General features: G+C 38.3%; 1 protein-coding gene across 1 annotated transcript in view; it reads left to right on the forward strand.

Annotated features, from left to right (window-relative positions):
• The window catches only part of LOC119792414 (FERM domain-containing protein 7), a 38,602-nt gene that overhangs the window by 10,729 nt on the left and 5,792 nt on the right, over window positions 1-22,081 (forward strand). Inside the window, exons 2-7 of the mRNA XM_038299032.1 lie at window positions 18,281-18,385; window positions 18,459-18,501; window positions 20,893-20,971; window positions 21,218-21,315; window positions 21,490-21,604; window positions 21,805-21,952. Of these exons, the coding sequence (XP_038154960.1) occupies window positions 18,281-18,385; window positions 18,459-18,501; window positions 20,893-20,971; window positions 21,218-21,315; window positions 21,490-21,604; window positions 21,805-21,952 (588 nt within the window). The remainder of the gene's footprint in view (window positions 1-18,280; window positions 18,386-18,458; window positions 18,502-20,892; window positions 20,972-21,217; window positions 21,316-21,489; window positions 21,605-21,804; window positions 21,953-22,081) is intronic.

Below are 22,081 nucleotides of genomic sequence, written 5' to 3' on the forward strand. Positions count from 1 at the left end.
AACTGACTAGGGACTATTTTTCCCCCTGACAAAAAAAATGAAAGAAAAACAAGAAAATAACATAACAGCTCCCCAAATTTTTAACTTTTTTTACTCTATAAAATTTAAAGCACCTCACCAATTTTTTAAGAAAAAAAAAAATTTATAAATATTTTTTTAAATGTATGACCTGAATCCTGTACAAAAAAACTGCCTTAAAAATAGCCATTTTAACTGTTCCCCATGGCTTAAAAAATTTTTGGAAATTTTTTTCCTAATCCCTGACAATAATTTTAAATTTCTGGGGTTTAAACGGGGGGTGGGGGGTTGGTTTTGATTTGCCCCAAATTTTCCCAATTTTTCACGCCCATCTAGGGAAAAAATGTGAAACTAAAACAAAAAAAATTGGCCCCCCCCCCGGAAAATTGATGGGGGTCCTTTTTTAAGCGGGGTTGTCTGTGTTTTAAAAAAAGTTTTTTTTTGAGTGAAAAAAAATTTTTCCTTTGTGATCTTTTGCACTTGGGGCGGGCAAATGGAATAAAATTTGGGTCCCTCTTGGGACAATAAAAAAATTTAATTGCCCCAGGGCGATCGGGCAATGGTTAACTTGGGGCCCGGGATGTTTGCAAACAAATTTTGCCTGTAACTTGGCATAAAATTTGTAGGGATGTCTTTCCCTTTGCGCCTTTTTAATTCGAAAACGAAAGGGGAAAAATGAAGATTTGGGGGTTTTTCTGTTAAAAAAATTTTTTTGAAAAAAATTTCCAAGCACTCGTGAAAAAAGGGGGGTTTAATGGAAAAAAAATGCATGAAAAATTTTAAAAAGTTTGTGTTGAACTTTTTTAAATTACACCCAAAAACCCAAAAAAAGATAAAGAAATAATTTTTTTGCCCGGAAAGATCAACGGGCTTTGAGTTAATTTATGCCAACTTTCATGTTTTTTTCCCAAAAACCATTTGGCCACGAGAAAAAATGTGTTTGGGTTTTGAAAAAATTTGAAAGATAAAAGAATTTGAAATAAAAATTCCCTTTTTTTCCACAGGGTTGAGGGGAAAGGGAAGGGTTTTTCCCTAAATTTTAAATTTGAAAATTTTTTTTTTCCCCCCGAAAAAACCGGTTTTTCCGTTTGGGGGTCAATTTTTTAAACCAAAAAAAAAGGGCCCCCCCCCCCACAAAAAAAAAGTATATATATTTATTTTTATTTTATATATATATATATATAAATTTATCTGCAAATCAGGGGCCCTGGTAAATGTTTTTTTTTTGAAAAAATAAAAAAATTTTCTCACCGATTACATCACAGCCCATTTAAAAAGGGTGGCCCAACTCCTTGGGAAAAACGCCCGTTTTTTTGGTTTTTTTTTTTTTTTTAAACAGGGTTTTTCTTTAAGACTATTGTAAAGAAAACACCCAAAAATTTTAATTATTTGGGGTTTTTATTTAAAAAACCTTTGTCTGTATGCGACCCAAAACCCCCTGGAAGGGCGGCTTATGGGCGTTATTTGTGCCTTGGGTTTGAGTGCGCGGGAAACCCCAATCCGAAACTCATTTGAGACAACAAGCCCCACCCCAAAAAACCGGTCGGGCCCCGCGTGTTTAAAATTTAAAAAAACTCTTCTTAACACTTTTTCGCGTCAGTTCCATCCCCTGCGAAATGCTTGGATCGTCTCTGCTCGGCGCCACCCTGTTTCTTTCCGCGCTAAAACACCCACCGTGGCCGCTCGACTCTGTCTTTGTGCCCCGCAATTAAAAATCTGAGAGTTTATAAAAATAAATTAAAAAAAAATAAAACTAAAAATTTTATGGTTTCAATTCTAAAATTTTCGAATGCATAATTATAAAGGTTTAAAAATGCAAAATTTAAAGGAGATCAGGAAGGACAGTCCATTGCGATCTCCACAAATGAAACGTGAAAAGGGGAGTGGGTTGTTGAATTTGAAAAACCCTTTTATTTCCTTTTAGGAAATGTGAAAAGGGTTTCGGGCCCCGGGACAGTTTTTTCCCCATCCCCCCTCCTGTAATAGTGTGTCCGGGTTTTCCCGCAAAGCAATTCCCCCCCAAATTCCCCGCCCTTTCGCTTATGCTTGTTGGATTAATTGTAAAAGTTATTCTACTTTTAATTTTAAAAATTATACTTATACATTCATTTTTCCAACTTTTGGGAAATTTTCCCTGTATACTTTGTAAAAACCCCAAAGTTTTTGAAATTTTTTCATTTGTGCCCTTTCTAATGCTTGTTAAAAGTGTTTTGCGGGAAAGCAAGGTCACCCCGGTTCAAAAAAAGGGAAAAACGGAAAAACTGAAACGTATTTAACCCCAGAAAAAGGGAAAGTGAAAGATTCTTATCTCATGTACTGTATGATGATAGGCAAAATTCTGGTACCGATTTGGGTTTCACCCCCTCCCCTTCGGTTCCGACTCCCTTCCCACCCTTCCCCCCCCCCCTTAGCAGTCGGAAACAATTGTAGCCGGGGGCGGTTTTCCTTAAAAAAAAGTTTGGGGTAGACCCCGGGGGACTTTTTAGAGTGTTTTGGAGAATTAAAAATAAACAGTCTCTGATCACTCCCTTTGCAAGAAAATTCATAAAAAAAATTAAAATTTCTCTGTGTCCTTCCTTTGAAACCTTTACTGCAAAAAATTTTTTGGGTGTTTAAAAACCAAACCCTTTAAAATTGGGGGCCCCCCCCTTCCCCCAAACCCCCCCGGAAAATTTTGCAAGTACCCACGCCCCCCAGCGGGAAAGTGAGCCCCCAGATAAAACCCCTGCGGCCGCAGCAAAGAACCCTTTACGGGACTGGTCTCCCCCTTTTAAAAGCTGGGGTCCAAAGGTTGAAGCTTTTCCCGAGGACGCAAAGAAATTGTGAGTAGTTTTTTTTTTTTTAAAAAGGGGGTGATTGAATTTTTGGAAAAAAAATATATAAAAAGGTAAAAAATTTTTATAAAAAATATAATTTTATAAAAAAAAAAAAAAAGATAAAAAAGGTGAAGGGCCGGGGGGGGTCACAAAATTCCCCCCTTTTTAAAAGGTCCTTTCGCGTGGGGTAAACCAAATTTTCCCTTCCCCTTTTTGTAATTTTAAAAAACCCTGACAATTCGGGACTCTTCGGGGAAAACCAGAAATTTTAAAAGGGTTTTTAAATTTCCGCGGGAGGGCAGGCTCCCCAATTTTGAAAGGGCAGGCTCCCCGATTTTTGTAAATATTTAAAATTTCCCTGCGTGGATGGGGAGTCCTCTGTGTTTAAAAAAAAGTAAAATTAACGGCAGGGGGGTGTGTGTGATGTGTGTGTGTAAAAAGGAAATATAGTTACCCACTAGAAATCTGTTAATTTAAATTCCCAAAAAGAAAAGGGGTTTAAATTTGGGGGAAAATTTTTGGGGATTTTTTGAAAGACAAAAAAAAATTCCACCTGAAAAGGGTTTGGGAAGTGAGTTTTTACCACAAAAAGTCGGGGTTTCACCTTTTTGTCTAAAACCCCCGTGTTTAAAAACACGACAGGTGTTGAAAAACCCACGGGGCCCCAAATTTAGTTCAAAAGGGGAAAAAAAGGGCAAAGTAAAAAAAACAAAAGTTATTAGAAAAAACCCCAGTGAAAAGTTTGGGAAAAGCAGTCAAAAATGGGGCCCCAAATTTGGCAGGAGCCTTTGTGTCACTGGAAAAAAAAAATAGGGTTTTTTAATAGGCAAATTGAGCACCCAAAACAAAAGATTTGCAACAAAAAAAAAAACAAAAGGCCAAAAAATAAAAAGACTTTTTTGATGGCAAAAAAAGGGTTTACATCCCCAACCATGGTCGGGAGGAAAAATTTGGGGAGGACAGGGAAAAAGAGGGAGAGCGCAGAGTTTAAGAAGAAAAGGGGGGGGAGGGGACAAAGGGAAAAGAGAAAGAAAAAGGAAAAGAAAGGGAAAGTGAAGAAAAAAAAAAAAGGAAAAAATTCAGTTATTTTTCCCATAGAAAGGAGGATGATGAGAAAACGCGGGGCCCCCTTTTCTAACGGGGATAATAAAATACTTAATCTCCCCCCCAAATGGGGGGTGCGGGCCGCTGAAATCCCGATCCCTCAGCTTTTTTTTCTCCCCACGGGGGATCCCCTCCCCCAATAAAACCTCCCCCCCCAACATTTTGAAGACCATTAAAAAATACCCCCCAAAAATGATACCCCCCAGGGATATATTACTAGGCCCAAAAGGTTCTTTTTAGGGGTTTGGTAAAAAAACTTTAGCGACAACATTTAAAAATTTAAACCTTTTCTGTCTCCACGGGCCCCCCCGAGTGTTTTCCTGTAAAACCCTTTGGAAGGTAAAGGGGGAGCAGCCCTCACGTTTCCCTTTTTAATAAAATTTTCCAAAAACCCCTTAGCAGGCCCAGGTTGAAGGGGAAATGCCCAACAACCACCACAGAAAAATGGAAATAAAAGAACCTGGACAAAAAGGAAGTGTTGGGAAAAGCAGTAGAAAAAATTTTCCCTCCCAAAGAAGGGGGTGGAAGAATGTGTAATTCAAAGGGGGTAAATGGGTCACCAAAGAAAAGAGGGGTTTTGCAACACTCCAAAAAGTATATTATCACCCCCCGGGGGAATGCAGATAAAGTCATAAAAAGTAAAAAAAAATCACAAAAAAAAGGTTTCCCAACTGTTTTTTTTTTCAGGAGGAAGAGGACACTGTGTTTTTTCTTCAGCAGTCCAAGGAAAGGGGGCCGGGCCCGTGAAAGGGGGGGAAAGGGGTTTTTGGATCCGCTCAACTGTTAATTTCCCAGAGCTTTGTTGGTCATGGGGAAAAAAAGGCCACATACTAACATGTCAAAAGAAAACCCAAACAAAAGCGGGAAAAGCTCAGCTTTGACTAGATAAACCCAAACCATTTTCTATTTAGGGGATGAGGGTGAAAATATGTATGTTTTTAAAAAACCTAAAAGATTTTTTTTAAAAAAATTTTTATGGGCCAGAAAATAGTTTTTAAGGGTCCAGGGCATTTTTTTTCCTTTTTAAATTTTGGGGTTGGAATAAGGACCCTGCAAAACCACAATAAAAAAACCCCAAAACCCCTTGCACTACCCATCGAAAAAGATGTTTTACCGGGTAGTCCAAAATTCGGGCATTTTTTACGCAAGCAAAAGCAGCTTTACAGCAAGACCCAAATAAAAACTTGGTCTACTGCTGCTTCTTTTCGGGCCCCAGCCCTTGCCAGCCCCCTAAATTTGAAAAACTCCGGCTTATTCCCCATGCCCTGCACCTCCACAAGGGTTACCCTTTTGGGGGGGCCCTGTGGGGGTTGGGTTTTAAAAGATATGGGGGGAGGCTTAATCTCCCCCAGCCACCCCCTAAACCCCCAAACCTAAAATTTGATTTGGTTTCCCTTTAAATTGAGCTCCCAAAAATCCTTTGGGGGGGTCGGGGGCCAGCTAAAAATTTCCATTTTTTTCCTGTCATGAGGGGTCTATGGGCAAGGGGCGGTTTTAAAGGAAATTTTGGGGCCCGGGGAAAGGAAAATGGGCGGGGGGCCCCCCCCCTGACAAGGAAACCCCCTTATAAAACATCCCATTCTCCCAGATGGGAAAATTTTTAAAAGGGAATAGACTTTCCCCATTATTTGTTTTTGGTTCTGTCCCTCTGTTCTTGCCCTTTTTTTCCTCTCTATTTTTTCAGCCTTTTTCTGTGGCATTTTAGCCAAAGCATTTTATAAAAAACATAATTAATATGAAACAAATAAAAATTTGTTGTTTAACTATACATGTAAATAGCACCCCCAACGATTTTCCTTGTGACAGTGGGGGGGCATGCAGAACAACTTTTTGAAAAACCCAAATTTCCCAAAGGTGCGGGCCCAAAGGGAACCTGAGACGGGTCAAGTCCGATTGCTCAAGGTCTTTTAAAAGGCTGGGGGCGGGGAGATCCAGTTTGGTTGGTTAGGAGCCCCCTTAAGGACCTCCTCCCGGGCTGTCTGTACTGATTTTAAACCTGAAATGTCCAGTTTAAACCCTTTCTTGGGGCAGGGATGCTCAAATGCTTTTGTTTAGATAGAGGTTTGGGCTTTCCCACATTACCATTAAACTCGGGGATTTTCCCCAACAAACCCCCTTTTAAACATCGGAAGCGTGCTTAAAAGGAGGGAAGACAGTCTGTTAAATTGTACAGCATTTCCATGGACCCCGAATGCCCTAAAATATTCCCTGTGGCAAAAAAGGGGACTCTCCGGGCCCTGATAAAGACAAATAAAAAACTTAAAAGGGAAAATAAATAATAAATAAATAAAAAAAAAAGGGGCGCTGCAATGAAGGATGGCCCCCGAGGGCGTGGGTTTGATTTGAATTTTGGGAGTGGGGAAACTATTGGTCGGGTTTGGTCTTTTGGTACTTGCATTATGTTTGCCTTTCTTTTTTTTTTTCCCTTTGATTTTGAGAAATCAGTATGATGAGGGGGAATTCATTGTTTAAAGAAAAAAGGGCCCTTTTTTTGGCTACATTTAAAAAACTTTTTTAAGCAAAACACTAAACTAGATGTGTTTATAAATTTTTGGGAGTATCCCCCCGGGCTTTGATAAAAGGGTAATTGGGAACTGTTTTCCATTTGTAAATAAATTTTTTATTTGAACAAACGGGAGACAGACGGTAAATACAGTACTTTCTTCTGAATATATAAAAATCGTGCAGAGTTAAACCCCCCACTCTTATATTTTTAAACCAAATATGCTTCATTAAAAATAAATAACTTCATTTATGAAAAGTTGAACTTCGGGCTGTAGTTACTCTGTGTTGCCCAATTCATGTATTTTATCTGTGGCGAAAAACTTGAAATAAATATTTCATTTTTAATTTGCATATTCGTAAAAAAAAATTTAGTGTTTCCCTTTCCCATTAAATGGAGTATAAAAGACTCTAACACTTAAAAATACATGTCAAATCTGGTTTTTCCCCCGACAGGTAACCCCCCTTGGGGACCCTTTTTTAATCATACCAAAACTGTAAAAAAAATTTTATAAACTTTTTGGGCAAATACGTTTAAAAAGGGTGTTTTTGTCGTAAATTTTTTCCCGTCCGGAGCTCTTAAGGGGGGAATTTTTTGGGGTTTAAACCCTGGTTTTTTTTGTAAAATTTTTTTTACAAAAAAATTTTGGTTTAACCAAATTAATTCGAAAGAATTAACGATAGAACCTGATCGATTTACAAAAATAATTGTTTAGTTGCTGTCCAAATTTCATCGTAACATTGTTTTAAAAACAAAACATTTTCTTATTAAAAACATGTGAAGTGGGGGGATGACATTCAACGAAACAAACATTTTTTAATCAGCCAAAAAATTTATTTTAAAAAATCCATGAGGACCCAAATATGTGCCCAGAAACAAAAAACCAAATTCCTTCCAAAAAAAAAAAAAAAAAAAAAAAACCCTTTGAATAAAGTTTTTAAAATTTTTTTAAATGATTTTACTCATGTTCAAAGGGGGGATTGTAGGATTGATTGACCCATTGAGCACATTATAAAAGGCATATGGATTTAAATTTTTTAAAATGCAAAAAACTTTTGTAAAGCAGGGTCTAATATGTGCAAAAACCAATAATCTTAAAGGGAAATTTTTAAGGGACCTAAAAAAGGGGGTTTTCCCAAAAACCCAAAATTTATATTTTCCCCTAAATTTTCTGTTTGGTTATAATGGGATTTGTTTTTTTTTAAATGGTTTGCAAAAAAGGTGATAGTTAGATCAGTTAAATTTAATAAGTAAAATCATTTTCTTAATTTTTTCTGGGGGAAAACCTTTACCATACGGGCTTAAAACTCTAGTAATTCTACTGTGGTACCTGTTTTTTAAAATTTTACACATTTGGTCCCCCTTAAACCAAACCTCCAGAGGAATTTCCTTCGTAAAAAGGGGGGGTTGTTTTTTTTTTAGCTTTCCCCCTTCCTTCTAAACGGTTTAAGGTTCAAAAAACCTCTGCCGAGAGGTCATAAAAAGTAGACCATTGTGTAAAAAGATTATCCATAGAACACTTTTGAAGTTTTAAAACCTAAAATGATGTTGCGATTATTCATATTAGTTTTGTTTTTTAGCTCTCGCTCCCGAGGGAAGGATTTTTGTTGGGCCCTCAAGAAACCAAGTTATTTGTAAAAAGGGGAAGTCAAACTCGCTATAAAACCCTAAATTGAGTAATTTAGTTTGGTGACTATTTCCCTTTTTTAAACAAATTTCGCAAAAATTTTAAAAAATGACCCGGAAATTGGAAAGGTTTTTGATTTTTTACCTTTTTTCCTCGCCCTTTGTTCAAAAAAATTAAAAATGGTTGGGGAGACGTTTTAGAAACCCCTGGCCCGTGGAAAAAGGGATCAAAGGGGAAAAGAAACAACCCCTTTTCTAATAAAAGGATGAGTAGAATATCAGGGTTTAACTGGTTTAAAAACCCCCAAAATGGCCCCCGGGGGAAAGGGGTTTTAACTATTTACAAATAAATACCTTTTTTTCCACCAGGGGGCCCCCCCCGGAATTCCCGTTGGGGGGAAAAGGAAAAGGGGTTTTGTTCCCCTTTAATTTTATGTGCCCCCAAAAAAGGTTTAGGGAACCCCCCATCCCCTTTTTTTTGGCCCCCCCTTCTTTTTTCCCCTTTTCCCCCTTTTTTCCCGGGGCCCCCTTTTGTGGCCCCCGGGGGGGGAATTTATTTTAAACCCCCCCCCCCCCCCCATTTCCCAAAAAAATAAAAAAAAAAGGAGATGAGGGTACAAGGGGTTCTTAAATTCTGCCCAGGTTTAACAGATAAAAATTCAAAATTAATGGTTCCCCCTTTTAAAACCCCGATGAATTGTTTCAAGGGCATCACTGGAAAACTCTGGGGAAACAAACAAAATGGCTTTTAAAAAGGGCAAACAAGACTAAAACCCGTGGGCTAATGAATTTTCTTGTGGTATTGGGAGTAGACCCTGTTTAAGTGTGGTTCCCGCTACCATAACCCTCAATTTTTCTAAATAAAAAAATGAATTATTCCCGGGCCCGTCCTTTAAATTAATTTTCAAAAAAATTGGGGGGGAAAAAAAATATCCCCCCCCCGCCTTCCACAAAACTGAAAGGAAAAAAAAAAAAAAAAAAAAAAAAAAAAACTTTTTGAAACAAAGGGCCCCCGGGGGTGAGGCCCACCCCCCAAATCCAAAGGACACTAAAATTAAAACCAAAAAATTGTGCAAAGTTTTTTTTACTGGGGAAAACCCAACCCTTTTTAGAAAAACCCTCACCAATCCCTGCCCAGGGGACTTCTGGGGGGTGGTGTGGGGGAATTTTACAAAATTTTTTTTGACAAAAACTTTCCCCTGTACCACCCCCTGGGTTTTGTGCCCGCTTTTCACTTTTTGGGTTGTAAAAAATGTTTTTTGGTTAAACAGCCCCCAACAACGGGGGGAAATTTCGAATTGAAACGGGAAAAAAAAAGAAAAAAAAGCCCAAATTTTTTTTTTGTTTTTTTTTAAAAAAACCTTAAACCCCCCAAGCCCTACTTTGAAAGGGGGGAAGGGTGGGGATCTGAAAATGCATGGAGTGGAATGACCCCCCACTTATAAATTTATAGCCCTTTTTTTGGTGTACCCAAAAGGGGTTTCCCCGTTTAGTATTAAAAATAAAATGAAAACAAGTTTCCCCGCCAAAGGGTTTGGAAAAAAATTTTTTATTTTTTGGGGGTTTTAACCCCTAAATAAAAAAGTGACAGGAAAAAAAAAAAATCAATACAATCCAAAAAATTTTAAAAATCCAAAAAAGGGGGGGCCCTGGGGGAAAAATAAACCCAGCACCCCGGCCTTTCTTCCGCTTTTCAAATTTTTTGGAACAAAATTGTCAGCTTCCCCCTTGATGGTTTTCCAAAAAAACCGTATTGGGTGTTTTACATGTTTGTTAGCTGAAAAAAAGGGGGTGTGTGCTCTAATTTTTGGAGATCAGGGGGTTTTCCCAAAACCCAATTTAATTTCCCAAAAAACAACCCCAGAAAAAAAAATGGGGTTGGAAAGGCAAAACCCCCACAAAAAAATTTAAAAAAGCCCTGGAAAAAGGGCCCTTCCTTTTTTCCCTTTTTAACCCCCTTCCCCGCAAAAAATGAAAAAAAACCATTGGGGGGTTAAAAGGTTGACAAAAAAAAATGTTTGGGGTGGGTTTTTGGGGACATTTTTTCCAAAAGGTTTTTTAAAAACAAGAAAAATTTGGTGGCCCTTTTTTTCCCTTTTATTTTTTTTTATTTTTTTTTTTTCCCTTTTTTTTTTTTTAGCCCTTTTTTTTTTATTTTTGGGCCCCCCCATCCCTTTCCTTATGGTGGGTGTTGTTTTTTTATTTAAAAAGTTTAAAACGCGTTTCTAAAAAAAAGGAATGATAAAAAACCCAGCAATACCAAACCCCCAAAAAAAAGCCAAAAACAGAAAAGTATGGGCCCCCAAAACCCCCCCTGACCCCTTTATCCAAAGCCCCCATTTTATTTGAAGACAAAACGCAAGGGGGAAATTTTTAAATTTTCTTTTTTTCATTTTTTTTTTCCTTTTGTTCTTTTTTATTTTTTTCCTTTTAAAATTTCCCAAAAAAATGTTCATTAACAGTAAAACCCAACCAATTTTAAAAAAAACCTCCCGAGTGTAAATCCCTTTTTAAAAAAAACTTTTAAACATGATTTTCAAGTTGAAAATTGAAAAGAAGTTAAACCCTTTTTACAAAGATAAAATTTAAATGCTTTTTAAAAATGAAAAAAACAGGGGGGAAAAAGGGTTTTGGATTTAATTGTACTTTTAAAATTTATTAAAACTTTAAATTTATATTTTAAATTAAAATTTATTTTCAAAAATTTAATTTTACCCCATTTTTTTCAAAAATTCCTGTATACTTGTTTTTACACCAAAATGTTTTTAAATGTTTCCCCTTGGGTTTTCTTTTTTAAAGCTTTTAAAAAAGGGGGGGGGAAGGGGTTGGGTGGGGGGGAGGAAAGCAAAGGCCAAAAACGGGCCAAAGGAAAAAGAACCCCCGGAAAAAAAAGAAATGGCCCGTACTAACACCAGAGAAAGGAGTGAAAAATTCTTATCCCCTGATACTTTTATGAAAGTTATGCGGAGGGGCCTTTATTTGGATGGGTTTTTTTATCCCAAATTTTTTCCACCCCCTTTCCCTTTTTCCCCCCCGGTTGGTTTTCCCAACCCTTTGGCCTTCCATCCTTTTCCCCTTTTTCCCCTTTAGGCCCCCCCCCAGGGGCGGAACCACATTGTAAGGACAAAAGGGCGTTTTGGGGGGTTCCTTTAAAAAAAAGCTTGGTAGACGGGGTAAGGGCTTTTCCCCAAAAGTGGTTTGTGGGGGAATTGTTTAAAGAAAAAAGTCTCTGAATTTAAATCTCCTTTCAAAAAAAATCTACAAAAATTTTTTCCTCTTTTGTCTTTTCCCCCTTGGGACAAAGGTTTTCTGCCCAAAAATGTTTTGGTGTTTCCAAACCTAAAACCCCTTTTCTCAAAAGGCAATTCGTGGCATTAGTTTGAGGAATTTAAAAAAGCTGTGCTTTAGCGTGTAAACACATTAATTTGGGGGCTTTAATTTCTTTCCCCTTTTTTTTTTTTTGATGCAGGGAAGCCCGTTTGGGGGACACGAGTGCAAATACCAAACACAAATGTGATGGATATATATGATAGACAAAAACGAATAAATTTTTTGACCTTTTTTTTACATTTTATTTTAAAAATTTAAAAAATCCCTTTTTTTGTTTGCGGGGGAAAAAATGGTCCCCCTTAACCCCCCCCGCCCCCCCCCCCCGCCCCCCCCCCCCATTTCCCCCCCCCCCCCCCCCCCCCCCCCACTGTGGGGTTTTTCCTCCTCCCCCCTACCCCACCCCCCCCAAAGACTTTCAATTTTTGTCCCTCGCTTTTCATGCTTTTTCATTTTCAGGCTTTCCCCGGGAGTGAAGGGCTCTAGTAAAGTGACACAGAGGGAAAAGGTGCTTTTTTTGGTTTTAAATGAATGTGTCTGAAAAGCATTTAAGACTGCTTGGTGGTGTTACAAAAGAAAAATGCTTCTTTCTTTTTTTTGGTTTTTTTTTCAAAAAAAAACCTAAATCCAAAGGAGAGCTGAGGCTTCTGTAATTTACCCTCAGAATGTTTGGGTTTCCCCCAATTGGAGGCAAAAAAAACAAAAACAGGGGGAAAGCGTTTTTTTAAACCAAACGTGGGAAAAAACAGTGCTCCCTCCTTAGCTGCCCGGGGCAGGTCTTTAAAATTTTCATTTTATACTTTAAAAATAAACCCTTCCCAGCATTTTTCAAAGTAAATTAAAAACCAACAATTTAAACTTTAAAATTAATAAAGTAATTTTTTTTTTTTTTGATTTTTTTTTTTTTTTTTTTTCGTGACGGCTTTTCCTTTAGGAATTTTTCTAGAGTTTTATTGTGGTAAAGAAAAGTTAGGAAAATGATTGGGGGCCCAAAACCCTCCCAAATAAAATTTTTTTTTTTGAATCTAGATTTAGATTTAAAATACAAAATTAAGATTTCAATTTAACCCAAATTTTTTCTAAAGCTAAAAATTTGGGGCAATTGTGTTTTTCCAAAAAAGGGAAAAACCCCCCGGGGGAAAAAAAAAAACCAAAATTTAAAAAAAAACCTAAAATTAAGTAAAATTTTTTTAAAAAAACCCCTAAAAGAAAGTAGGTTTTTTTAAATAAATTTTAAAAAATATCAAAAGATTGTTTAAAAGGGGTTTTTCTAAAGGAAAAAAAAAATAAAAACAAAAACCCCCAAAACAACCCCCCCCGGAAAAAAAAGGCCCCCCCCAAAATTAGACAAAATACTTTTGGTGTTATGTGGGGTATGGTTGGAACCCCGGGTGCCCCCCCCATGGGGTATTTGGAACAAAACCCCCCGGGTTTTTAAAAGGTTTTTTTAAAGGGAAAAAGTGAAATTGGCCCCGCGAACGGGGAAATTTCCCCTTTGGTTTTGGGAGGGGGGGGGTTTGGGGCGGCTTTCTAAATATTTTTTTGAACAACATCTGAATAAAGGAAAAAAAAAACCAAAAAAAAAATAAAGGGCCCTGTTTTTATGCCGTTACGTTTCCCCTTTCCGGTGAAAAAAACCATTTTCCCCCCAAAATTTTTTGCAAGAAAATTTCCCCCTTTAAAAAGATTTTTTTTTTTTTTTGTTTTTTTCCCTTTTTTTTCACCCCGAAAGTTAAAAAATCTTTTTTTAAAATTTTAAAAATATTTTCCTTTCCCCGATTAAAAATTTGAAAAAAAGATTTTTTTTTGCTTCTTTTCTTTTGGGAAAATAAAGGGGTTTTTAACCCTGGGTTTTCTTCAGGGGCCCCCGTTTTTTTAAAAAAGGCCCCGCAAAACAAAAATTTAAAACCCCCAAAAAAAAGCCAAATCTTTTGTCTAGTTCTTTTTTTATCTAGAATCAACATCAGAATGTCGAAAATTAACCCCAAAACCCCTTTTCTTAGGGGATAAAAAACCCTGATTTTGGGGGGATCTGAATTTTGGAAAAAGGGAAAAATGAAATTTTTTGGGAAAAAGGGGTTGATTCTGGAAACGGACCCGATTCTGGGAAAAAGGGTCTGATTCGGGAAAAAAGGAAACTTTGCTTAAATTTCCCCCCCTTTGGGAAAAAAAAAAAAAAAACATTTTTCCCCATTGTCAAACTCCACAGAAAAACCAAAGGGGGGGAAAAAAGTGAAAAAATGCCCTTTTTTTTTTTTTTTTTTTTTTTTTTTTTTTTTTTAATTTTTTAAAATTTTTTTTTTTTTTTTTTTTCAAAAACCTCCAAAAAATTTTTTTTTTTCCTAAAAACGGGATTTGGGAAAAAAAATGGTAAAAATCCCCCCCATTTTTTTCCTTTTGGGCCCGGGGAAATTTAAGGGGAATTTTGGTTTTTCCTTTTTTGGAATTTGCGGTTGGTCTGGTGTAATACGGGGCCTTTTTTTTACAAAACCCTATCCTCAAAGTTTCCCCGAAACCCCACCGCATAAAACCCCCCCTTTCCCCCCCCCATTTTAATTTAATTTTTTTTTAAACATTTTGAGGGTAAAAGTCTTGCTTTTTTAGCTCCCTGTGTTTTAGGGGGAATTTGGGTTTCTGAGCCTTTTTTTTTTTTTGGCTGGGGGTATCACTTTAAAAATTTCAAAAAAATTTCAAAAGATTTCTGGGGACCCAAAAAAACCCGGCCCCCAAAAACATTGGCCCCCCCGGGGGAAGGGGGAAAAATTTGCTGAAACTTTTTAGTTTTTCCCCTTCCCCGTTTTTCCCATAGAAAGGGCATTAAGGAGAAAAAAAATCCTCCCTCCCCTTCCCTTTTTGTTTGTTTTGGCAAACAAAAAAAACTTCAAAGGGGAAAATTTTGGATTTTTTGGGGGGGCCGGGAAATTTTTCTTTTTTTAAACCCTTTCTTTGGGGGTTTGGGGGGAGAGGGGGCAGGGGTCTGAAAAAGAAAATTTTGTTTTTGGACGAACAAAAAGGGGGTTTGGAAAAAAAAAAAAATGGGGCCCGCCCCCAAAGGGGGGAGGCCCCCCTTTTAAAGGTAGAAAAATTTATTTTGCCCCCTTTTCAAACTCCCGGGGTTTCCCCAAAATTTTTTTTTTTTGGGGTCCAAGGTTTTCAAATTTAGTAAGGGGGTTTTCCCTGGGTTTTTTCCGCCAAAACCCAAAGCATAATTTTTTAGGTTTTTATGGCAAATTTTAAATAAATCAGGAGAAAAGCCCCGTCCTTTCCGCGATTTTTTTTAGCGCTTGTGGCTTTCGGGCCCACCAGCGGAAAAAAACTCCCGAAAAAAGGGGTTATTCAAATTTAAAAATGATTTCCCAATTTTCCATCCGGTTAAAATGGGGGGAACAGGTTCGGTTTTTTTTTCCAGTTTTTTTTTTTTTTTTTTTTTTTTTTTTTTGAAAAAAAAGTTTTTTCCCTTTAATGCAAGGAAACGATTTTGTTCCCAATTCCGGGTAACCCTGATTTTGAATTGCCCCCGCATTTAAAATTGGAAAAATTTTTTGGGTGTTTTTGTTTCTGACTCTTTGTTACCTGGAGCAGTTCTTTTGGGATAGGAAAAAGCGGGGTCTATTCATAACTGTTAGGAAGTTTTAAAAATTTGGGGTGCCCCTGAACCTTTCCCAAAAAGAATCGGGCTGACATACAAGGGAATTTAAGGTCCCTTGTGAACAGTTTGGGGGGAATTTTTCCCCCTGACGATGCAATAATTCAAATGGAAAACAACTCGGAAAATCTTTTGTATGTTTGTTAATTAAATTTGAAAAATGGGTCTTTGTAGATTTCTTTTGGGTTAAAAATGACTTTTTTTGCTTAAAAGACTTCTTGTCTCCCGAAAAAAAGGGGTGGGGCTCTGCTTTTGGTGTTGCCCGGTTTTTTTCAAGAAAGTGTTTTTTAAAATTTGAAAAAAAACATCCGTTTTTGACTCTGTTTTTAAAAGTTTTTTAACCACAATTTCCAAAGTATTTTGGGTCATTTTGACGTTTTTTTCCATTGGGTTTAAAATGTTTCCCCTTAAGGGTTTTCCCGCAGGAAAATTTTAGGGTAATTGGGGGACTTTAACCCTTTCATTGGCCGTGAAGTAACTTTTTCAGAGAAACTCCTCTTGCAAAAATTTAAAAATTTTTTAACTCCCCCGCCCTTTAGGACGAATTCGGGGTTTAACTTTCAGGACATTTTCGATTTCCCCGTTTTAAAAAACATGTTGGTCCCAAAACCCCTTTGGTACTTTCCCCTTGGGGTTGCGGTCTTTCCCAGCCCCCAATTTTCTCCAATCTGTGGAATAAAGGGCCTCAAAGCCCTTTTCCCACACATTGCTGAAAAAAAGGGGGGTGAAAAATATTTCCCCGGATGTTGTTATTTGGGAAACCCCAAACGACCCTGCGAAAGCAAGGCCCACTGGGGTGGTGACAAACGTTCCCCAGGGATTTGGGCAATCTCCTCCCCAAATTTTTCCCGGGGGCGATGTAAATGTGGTTTTTATTTTTTGTCTTGACTCAGAAAAATTTCTTTTTTGTTTTTGTTTTCCCCGCAGGTAAATCAACAAACAACTGCAAATCCCGAGCAGAGGTCATTTTAAGAATGGGTTCAGTGGGAAAGAAATTTCCCGGGGCAACCTAAAGGGGGGTCACGAAAAAGTTTAAAGGGGGGGCGTGGGTATGTGACGTCATGAAATTTAACCCTTAATGTCTTTTGGTTTAAAACCCTTTCCCCTTTTTCCCCATTTCGAGGGAAAACTGTTGCCTAGTAACCCCGGGGGGGAACCAGCGATTCAACCCAAAAGTTAGATATAAAAGGGTTATTGTTTAATTTAGACCCCCGGGGGCCCCACCCCCCCCCCCCCCCCCCCGGTTTTCCCCCGGGGGACGTGGAAACCCCCCGGCCCTTCCCCCCGCCCCCCTTGACTGTGGAGATAAAAAAAAAAGGCACCCAAGCCCCCCCCCTCGCGACCCCCCCTTCGGGGACAAGCGTGAAAGAAAATGGGATGGAAAGGTTATTGTTTATTTTTCCTTCTAATTTTTATTTATTCTTAGTTTCTAGAAAATAACGACAGGGTTTTAAAAACCCAAAAAACTGCTAAAGTTTTTTCCATATAGCTGGGCATTATCCCCCCCAATCACTGGCTTCCTGCCTTTTGTTCGGACAGGGTTTAGAGAGGCGTTCCCGATTTCGCTATTTCTGCCCCCAACAGGTCCCCATCATTTCCCCCCACCAAAAATGCAGCATCCCCAAGCTTTTTAAATTTTAAACTGGGGGGGTTTTGTTTAGGGGCTCAAATTTGGGGCGGGGCTGCTGTGGGCCAGCTGTGTTTCTCCATCAGCAGCTGTTTAAACCCAAAGGCCCTTTTTAGCCTGCAGGTTCGCCTCCCGCGCCGGGTTTTACGCTGCCCCTGCCCGTTTCAGGGCTTTTCAGCCTCCTCACAATGTTGCCCAAAACTTTTTAAAAATTTTAATCAATTTTTTACTTGGCCCCACCCAAAAGCACCCCTTTTTTCCCCTTGTTCCACTTTAACTGGAGAACATCTTAACTGGTGACCAGGGGCGGATCTAGGACTCTAGGGGACGGGGGGCTTAGCCCTGAGGGGGGAGATGAGAGTGTAGATTTTCTGCTAAATCCTGCTCTACAGTGGCGGCCGGCCCATAGGGGGCGCTGGGGCACCGCCCTCCCTGATAAGAAGAGAGAAACGTAAAATATATTTTTAGAAATTAACTCATATTAAATTGCTTAAAAGGTTAACCAGATTTCTGTCATAGTTTATAAAATAAATGAAAACATTTTTTTTTTCCTTAACTGGTTTTAATTGCGGTGGGTGGGACTTCCACCTTGCAGCAAGAAGGTTCTGGGTTCGATTCCCGGCCTGGTCTCTTTCTGCATGGAGTTTGTATCTTCTCCCTGAGCATGCATAGTTTCTCTCCGGGTACTCCAGCTTCCTCCCACAGTCTAAAAACATGACTATTATGTTAAATGACTTCTCTAAATTCTCCTTAGATGTGCGTGAATGGTTGTTTGTCCTGTTTGTTTCTGTGTTGCCCTGCGATGGACTGGCGACCTGTTCAGGGTGATAATCGAAACGGAAAATGGATGGATGGTTTGAATTTTTAGTTTCACAGTGGAACAGCTCGTCACAGTGATGTCTAGCAGTAAGACGGTTCTGCTCTCAATTCAATTCAAAATTACTTTATTAATCCCAAAAGGAAATTAAAATTTGGAGTGACTTATAGGGTTTTCTTTTGTTTTGCTTTTTTTTTTGTTTTTTTTGTTCTCTACCCCCAACAGCCCAACCTATTGGTATCAACCAGCTCAGCCTTCTTCTCTGCAGGTATTACAGCTTCCTTTCCCAGTGTGAACCCTTTGCTGGTAGGACTCTATAAGTAGCTTCAGGTATCAGTGAGAGAGAGCATGGCTGCTTGTCTCGTGTCACTCAAAATGTCCCTGCTGGACTGGTTACCTGTCAGGGGTATCCCTTTGACACTGCAAGGATTAGCAGAGAGGGGTGGTACTTGCATTGCATTCGGTACACATGTGACAGGCAACGGATTGCTTCGTTTTTCTAACCTTTCCCTGTTGTTAAATGTTTTTAGCATATGTTAAACCCTCTTCCAGTAGAAAATGTGCACATTTATAGTTAAAAGTACAGCAACAAATCATATTAAGACTAGAGCATTAGGAAGCAGGATAATTATAGTTAAACTTTAAATAAGGCCTGGTAAGTAAAATAACTTAGCTGGGGCTATATCTCCAAAATCCCATGAGTATTTCCAGATTAAAAAAACATCTCACTTTCAAAGGCCCCAATTATCCCTAAATCCCTAACACCCAGTTTTAATTTCTGCTTTTCTTTGCGCAGCAAAACGTTTTAGGTGGGGACTTCTTCAACAAAGTTTGCGGCCATCTGAAACTGCTGGAGAAGGAGTACTTCGGCCTGGAGTTCAGACACCACAGCGGCCATTATGTAAGAAATGAACATTAAGACAGACATGAACCTTTTAGATGCTTCTGTGTTTCTAAACATGTTTCTGTTGCAGGTTTGGTTGGAACTGCTTAAGCCTCTAGTCAAACAGATTAAATGTAAGTTTTTTTCTCTAAAAGCAAAAATATACTTTTAGGAGTAGTTTTACATCATTCTACTTTTTACTTGAGTAAGAATATGATAAAGTATCACTAATCTTACTTGATTAAAATTTCTTGTCAGTTCATCCATTGTAAGTAACTTCAATTAATGAAAACAAAGTTATGTTTAACATATATGCAACATTCAGAGACACAATATTTTCTTGTTTGTACTTCAGACTTATTTGTTTTTGTGTCATTTGGAGGTCGAGTGAAAATCTAGTAAAGCCGGTTTACTTTACTAAAACCTATTAACCTATTCTTACCTACTTTAAAGATTGATTTTGTAAGTTTTATACCTTACCAAAATGTATTTTGAAGAGTGTTAGATACAATTAAGTTTTTTATTGTGTAATTTCTGTTTGTCATATGTTTACCTTTATCTTATTCTTTGAAATACCAGAATAGGGGGTTTTCAGGTGACGTCACGCTCACGTGACTACTCAGCGCGTCCGCCATATTGGGTGGCAGCTTTAGGCAGTATTGACAGTGAAAAATTGTGAAATCGTGTGTAATTGTTGGTTGCACGGCCCGTGGAGGTGGAGATCAACGCTCTTTCTATCGCATACCAGCCGTAATCGTGAATCAATGTGAAAAAACAAAACAGCTATCTGAACAACGCCGTCACCTATGGCTAACACGGATATCCAGGTCCGATTTGGACGGTGTGAAGCTGGAATACGCCAGAGTCTGCAGTGCTCACTTTGTCACAGGTAATTAACTGTCAAGCATTTAAAACATGTAAGAATATATTAATAATAGGGCTTGGGCGTCATGACGTATTACTTTCCATGGCCGCAATGTTGACTGCCTCCGCCGCCGCTACTCAGACTACTGCCTATGACTACCGCGCACTGGACTCCCTCTCTCAGCCGTGTTTTAATTTGATTAATTTCACCTTAACTTGATTTCAACCAGCGGGAAAAGGCTCAAATATGTGAGAAACCCGGAGGGTTTAGGGAGGTTTGGCAGTTAACGTTACTAACCAAACCTTTGAAACACACAGCAGCTAGTTAAAAGTACATTACATGCCTGAGTGGTTGTTAGCACTAACGGTTAGCACTGTTTGCTGGCTTTATGAGCTGCAGCTCCTGAACCCATCCATTCGTAAACTGCACATGAGACTCCAAGGACTTGTAGCTTTGGAACTGTTCGCGCACCGCCGGCGTTAGCCACCTAGCATAGCGAGCCCTGCGTCGGATTGTTTACATTTTTACCATCATATTAAAACTCACCCGTCCACGTATGATGGCGATTTCCTTCATGTACATCACTTCGACATCTCGTACCCAACCAGATGTGAACTGGTTGTGAGCCTCTAGACCCTTGCACGCTCTCATTTCCTCAAGAGTGTGCAGAGGGTTTTCACTGAACACCGGGTAATGAACTATGTCGCTGTGCTCTACATTTGGCCAATCATCTGGATTAGTGCTAAACACGGCACAGTGGAGGGCATAGGGGTCCATATGGTCGATCACGGAACATTTCCTCAGATATGTTCCATGATCTGGTGGCTCTAGCGTGCTGGCGTACTTATCCATTCGCGACATGATATATATGATATACGATAATATGCCACCCAAGATGGCGGACCGGACGCTGGCCAGTGACGTCACTGAAAACCCCCTATTATCATCAGTTAGTTTGTTCAATTTTACATATTTTTTTTATATTAAATCAGTTGTTATTATCATATGTAGTAAGACCAGCAACTTGATACTTAAGTAGCCTTTTACCAAAAATACTAATTTCTATAAAGGCCTCTTTTTTCTGTAACTTGATTAGAAATACGATGAAGCAGTGCCACTCTGTTGAGTTCTCTACTGACCTCTGACCTTTTGTGAACATTAGCAAAAGTAAAGAAGGTAATTTTTTTACTTTACTGGTTGTAGAAGGATATAATGCCCACTTTTTGGACGAAGCACAACCAGTTGTCAGTAACAATATTTAAACCATGAAAGTGAAAGCTTTCCCATCCTCATGAAATCTGATTCAGACATTCTTCACACCTCTTCATAACACAGATGTTGTAAGTTTCACAAAAAATAAAAGACGGAGTTGATATTTTGTCCGATTTATTTGAGTTGCTCTGACTTGTGAGATCGTATTCCTCATCTTCAATAGGGAAGTTTACCACCAGATGTTGGAAGGGAGGACCCAACAGATTTTTTTTAACCTTGGATGTAACAACAAGACGACTTTTACCAGAAATTAAAAATGTATAAAGGAATAAAATTTTCTAAATATCAGCACGGCTTTGTTTAGAATAATATTTTTTACTTGTGGCATCAAAACTAAATTGCATAAAAATCTAAATTATATTCCCACCCCCCTTCTTTTATGTTTCAGACACCAATGATTTATTCTTTAGATTTATAGTCAAGTTCTTCCCACCAGACCCTGGTCAACTAAAGAGGGGCCTCACAAGGTAAACCTTTATTTAATAAAGAATTAATATTATAAACATATATTTGTTTATATATCAGAGGGGATTTAGCTGCTTTGGTTTCTAAATCATCTTAATCAAACCTATTAATCATCAGATCGAACAGAAACTGAGCCCACCAATGAAACTCTGCATATTTTATGTTAGCAGACATTTATTTATTATCTTAGCACGTGGATAGGTTTAAAAACAAAGCTTCCATCCAGGTTAACTGCTCTGTATGTGCAGGTATCTTTTTGCCTTACAGATCAAGCAGGATTTATCTACGGGCAGTCTAACATGCAATGACAACAGCGCCGCCCTGCTGGTCTCACACATACTACAGTGTAAGTATGAATAACATTAATATACATTCTTAAGCTAAATTCTCTTGGTTTGTGCGTAAAATAATATTTATGGATATATGTAAGTATAATTCTGGATGTTTTGAATGTATTTAGTCAACAGAGGAAGTAAAATATGAGAACAAAAATAAATGTGCATGTGTCTTTATGTTATAGCAGAGATAGGGGACTATGATGAGGAGCTGGACTATCAGCACTTGGAGATGAAGCACTATGTCCCCAACCAGGAATATCTGGATCATAAAATAATCAGGCTTCATAAAAGACACAGGTATGAAGAGGAGGAATCTAGATGTTAGTTGTAGAGATGTTTTCTAATCCTACTTTAAAGTGCTACAAAAAAAAGTGAATAAGATAAACATTACATGAATTCCATGCCTTTAATATCATTGTAGGTCATTTTGATTCTGCTGTAAATATTGTTTAATTAAATGAATGTGTTTAGTTATTTTTGTTCATCTCTTTCCTTAGAGGAGTTTCTCCAGCAAATTCGGACATCCAGCTGCTGGAGGTGGCGAGGAAGCTGGACATGTACGGCATCAGGCCCCATCCGGCCAACGACGGGGAGGGCATGAGGATCAACCTGGCCGTCACTCACTCCGGAGTGCTGGTTTTTCAGGCGTGTGCTCAGTTGATTTGAACATAATCAGGAGCATTTTAATATATAGTTATCAGAGTTTATCAGAGGGGATTGTTTTATCCTAATATTAAGATGAATTTGTTGAAAATTTTAAGAAATATTAATTAG

The sequence above is a fragment of the Cyprinodon tularosa genome, unplaced genomic scaffold (assembly GCF_016077235.1).
Source record: "Cyprinodon tularosa strain WSP-4 unplaced genomic scaffold, ASM1607723v1 ctg419, whole genome shotgun sequence".
Classification (NCBI taxonomy): domain Eukaryota; kingdom Metazoa; phylum Chordata; class Actinopteri; order Cyprinodontiformes; family Cyprinodontidae; genus Cyprinodon; species Cyprinodon tularosa.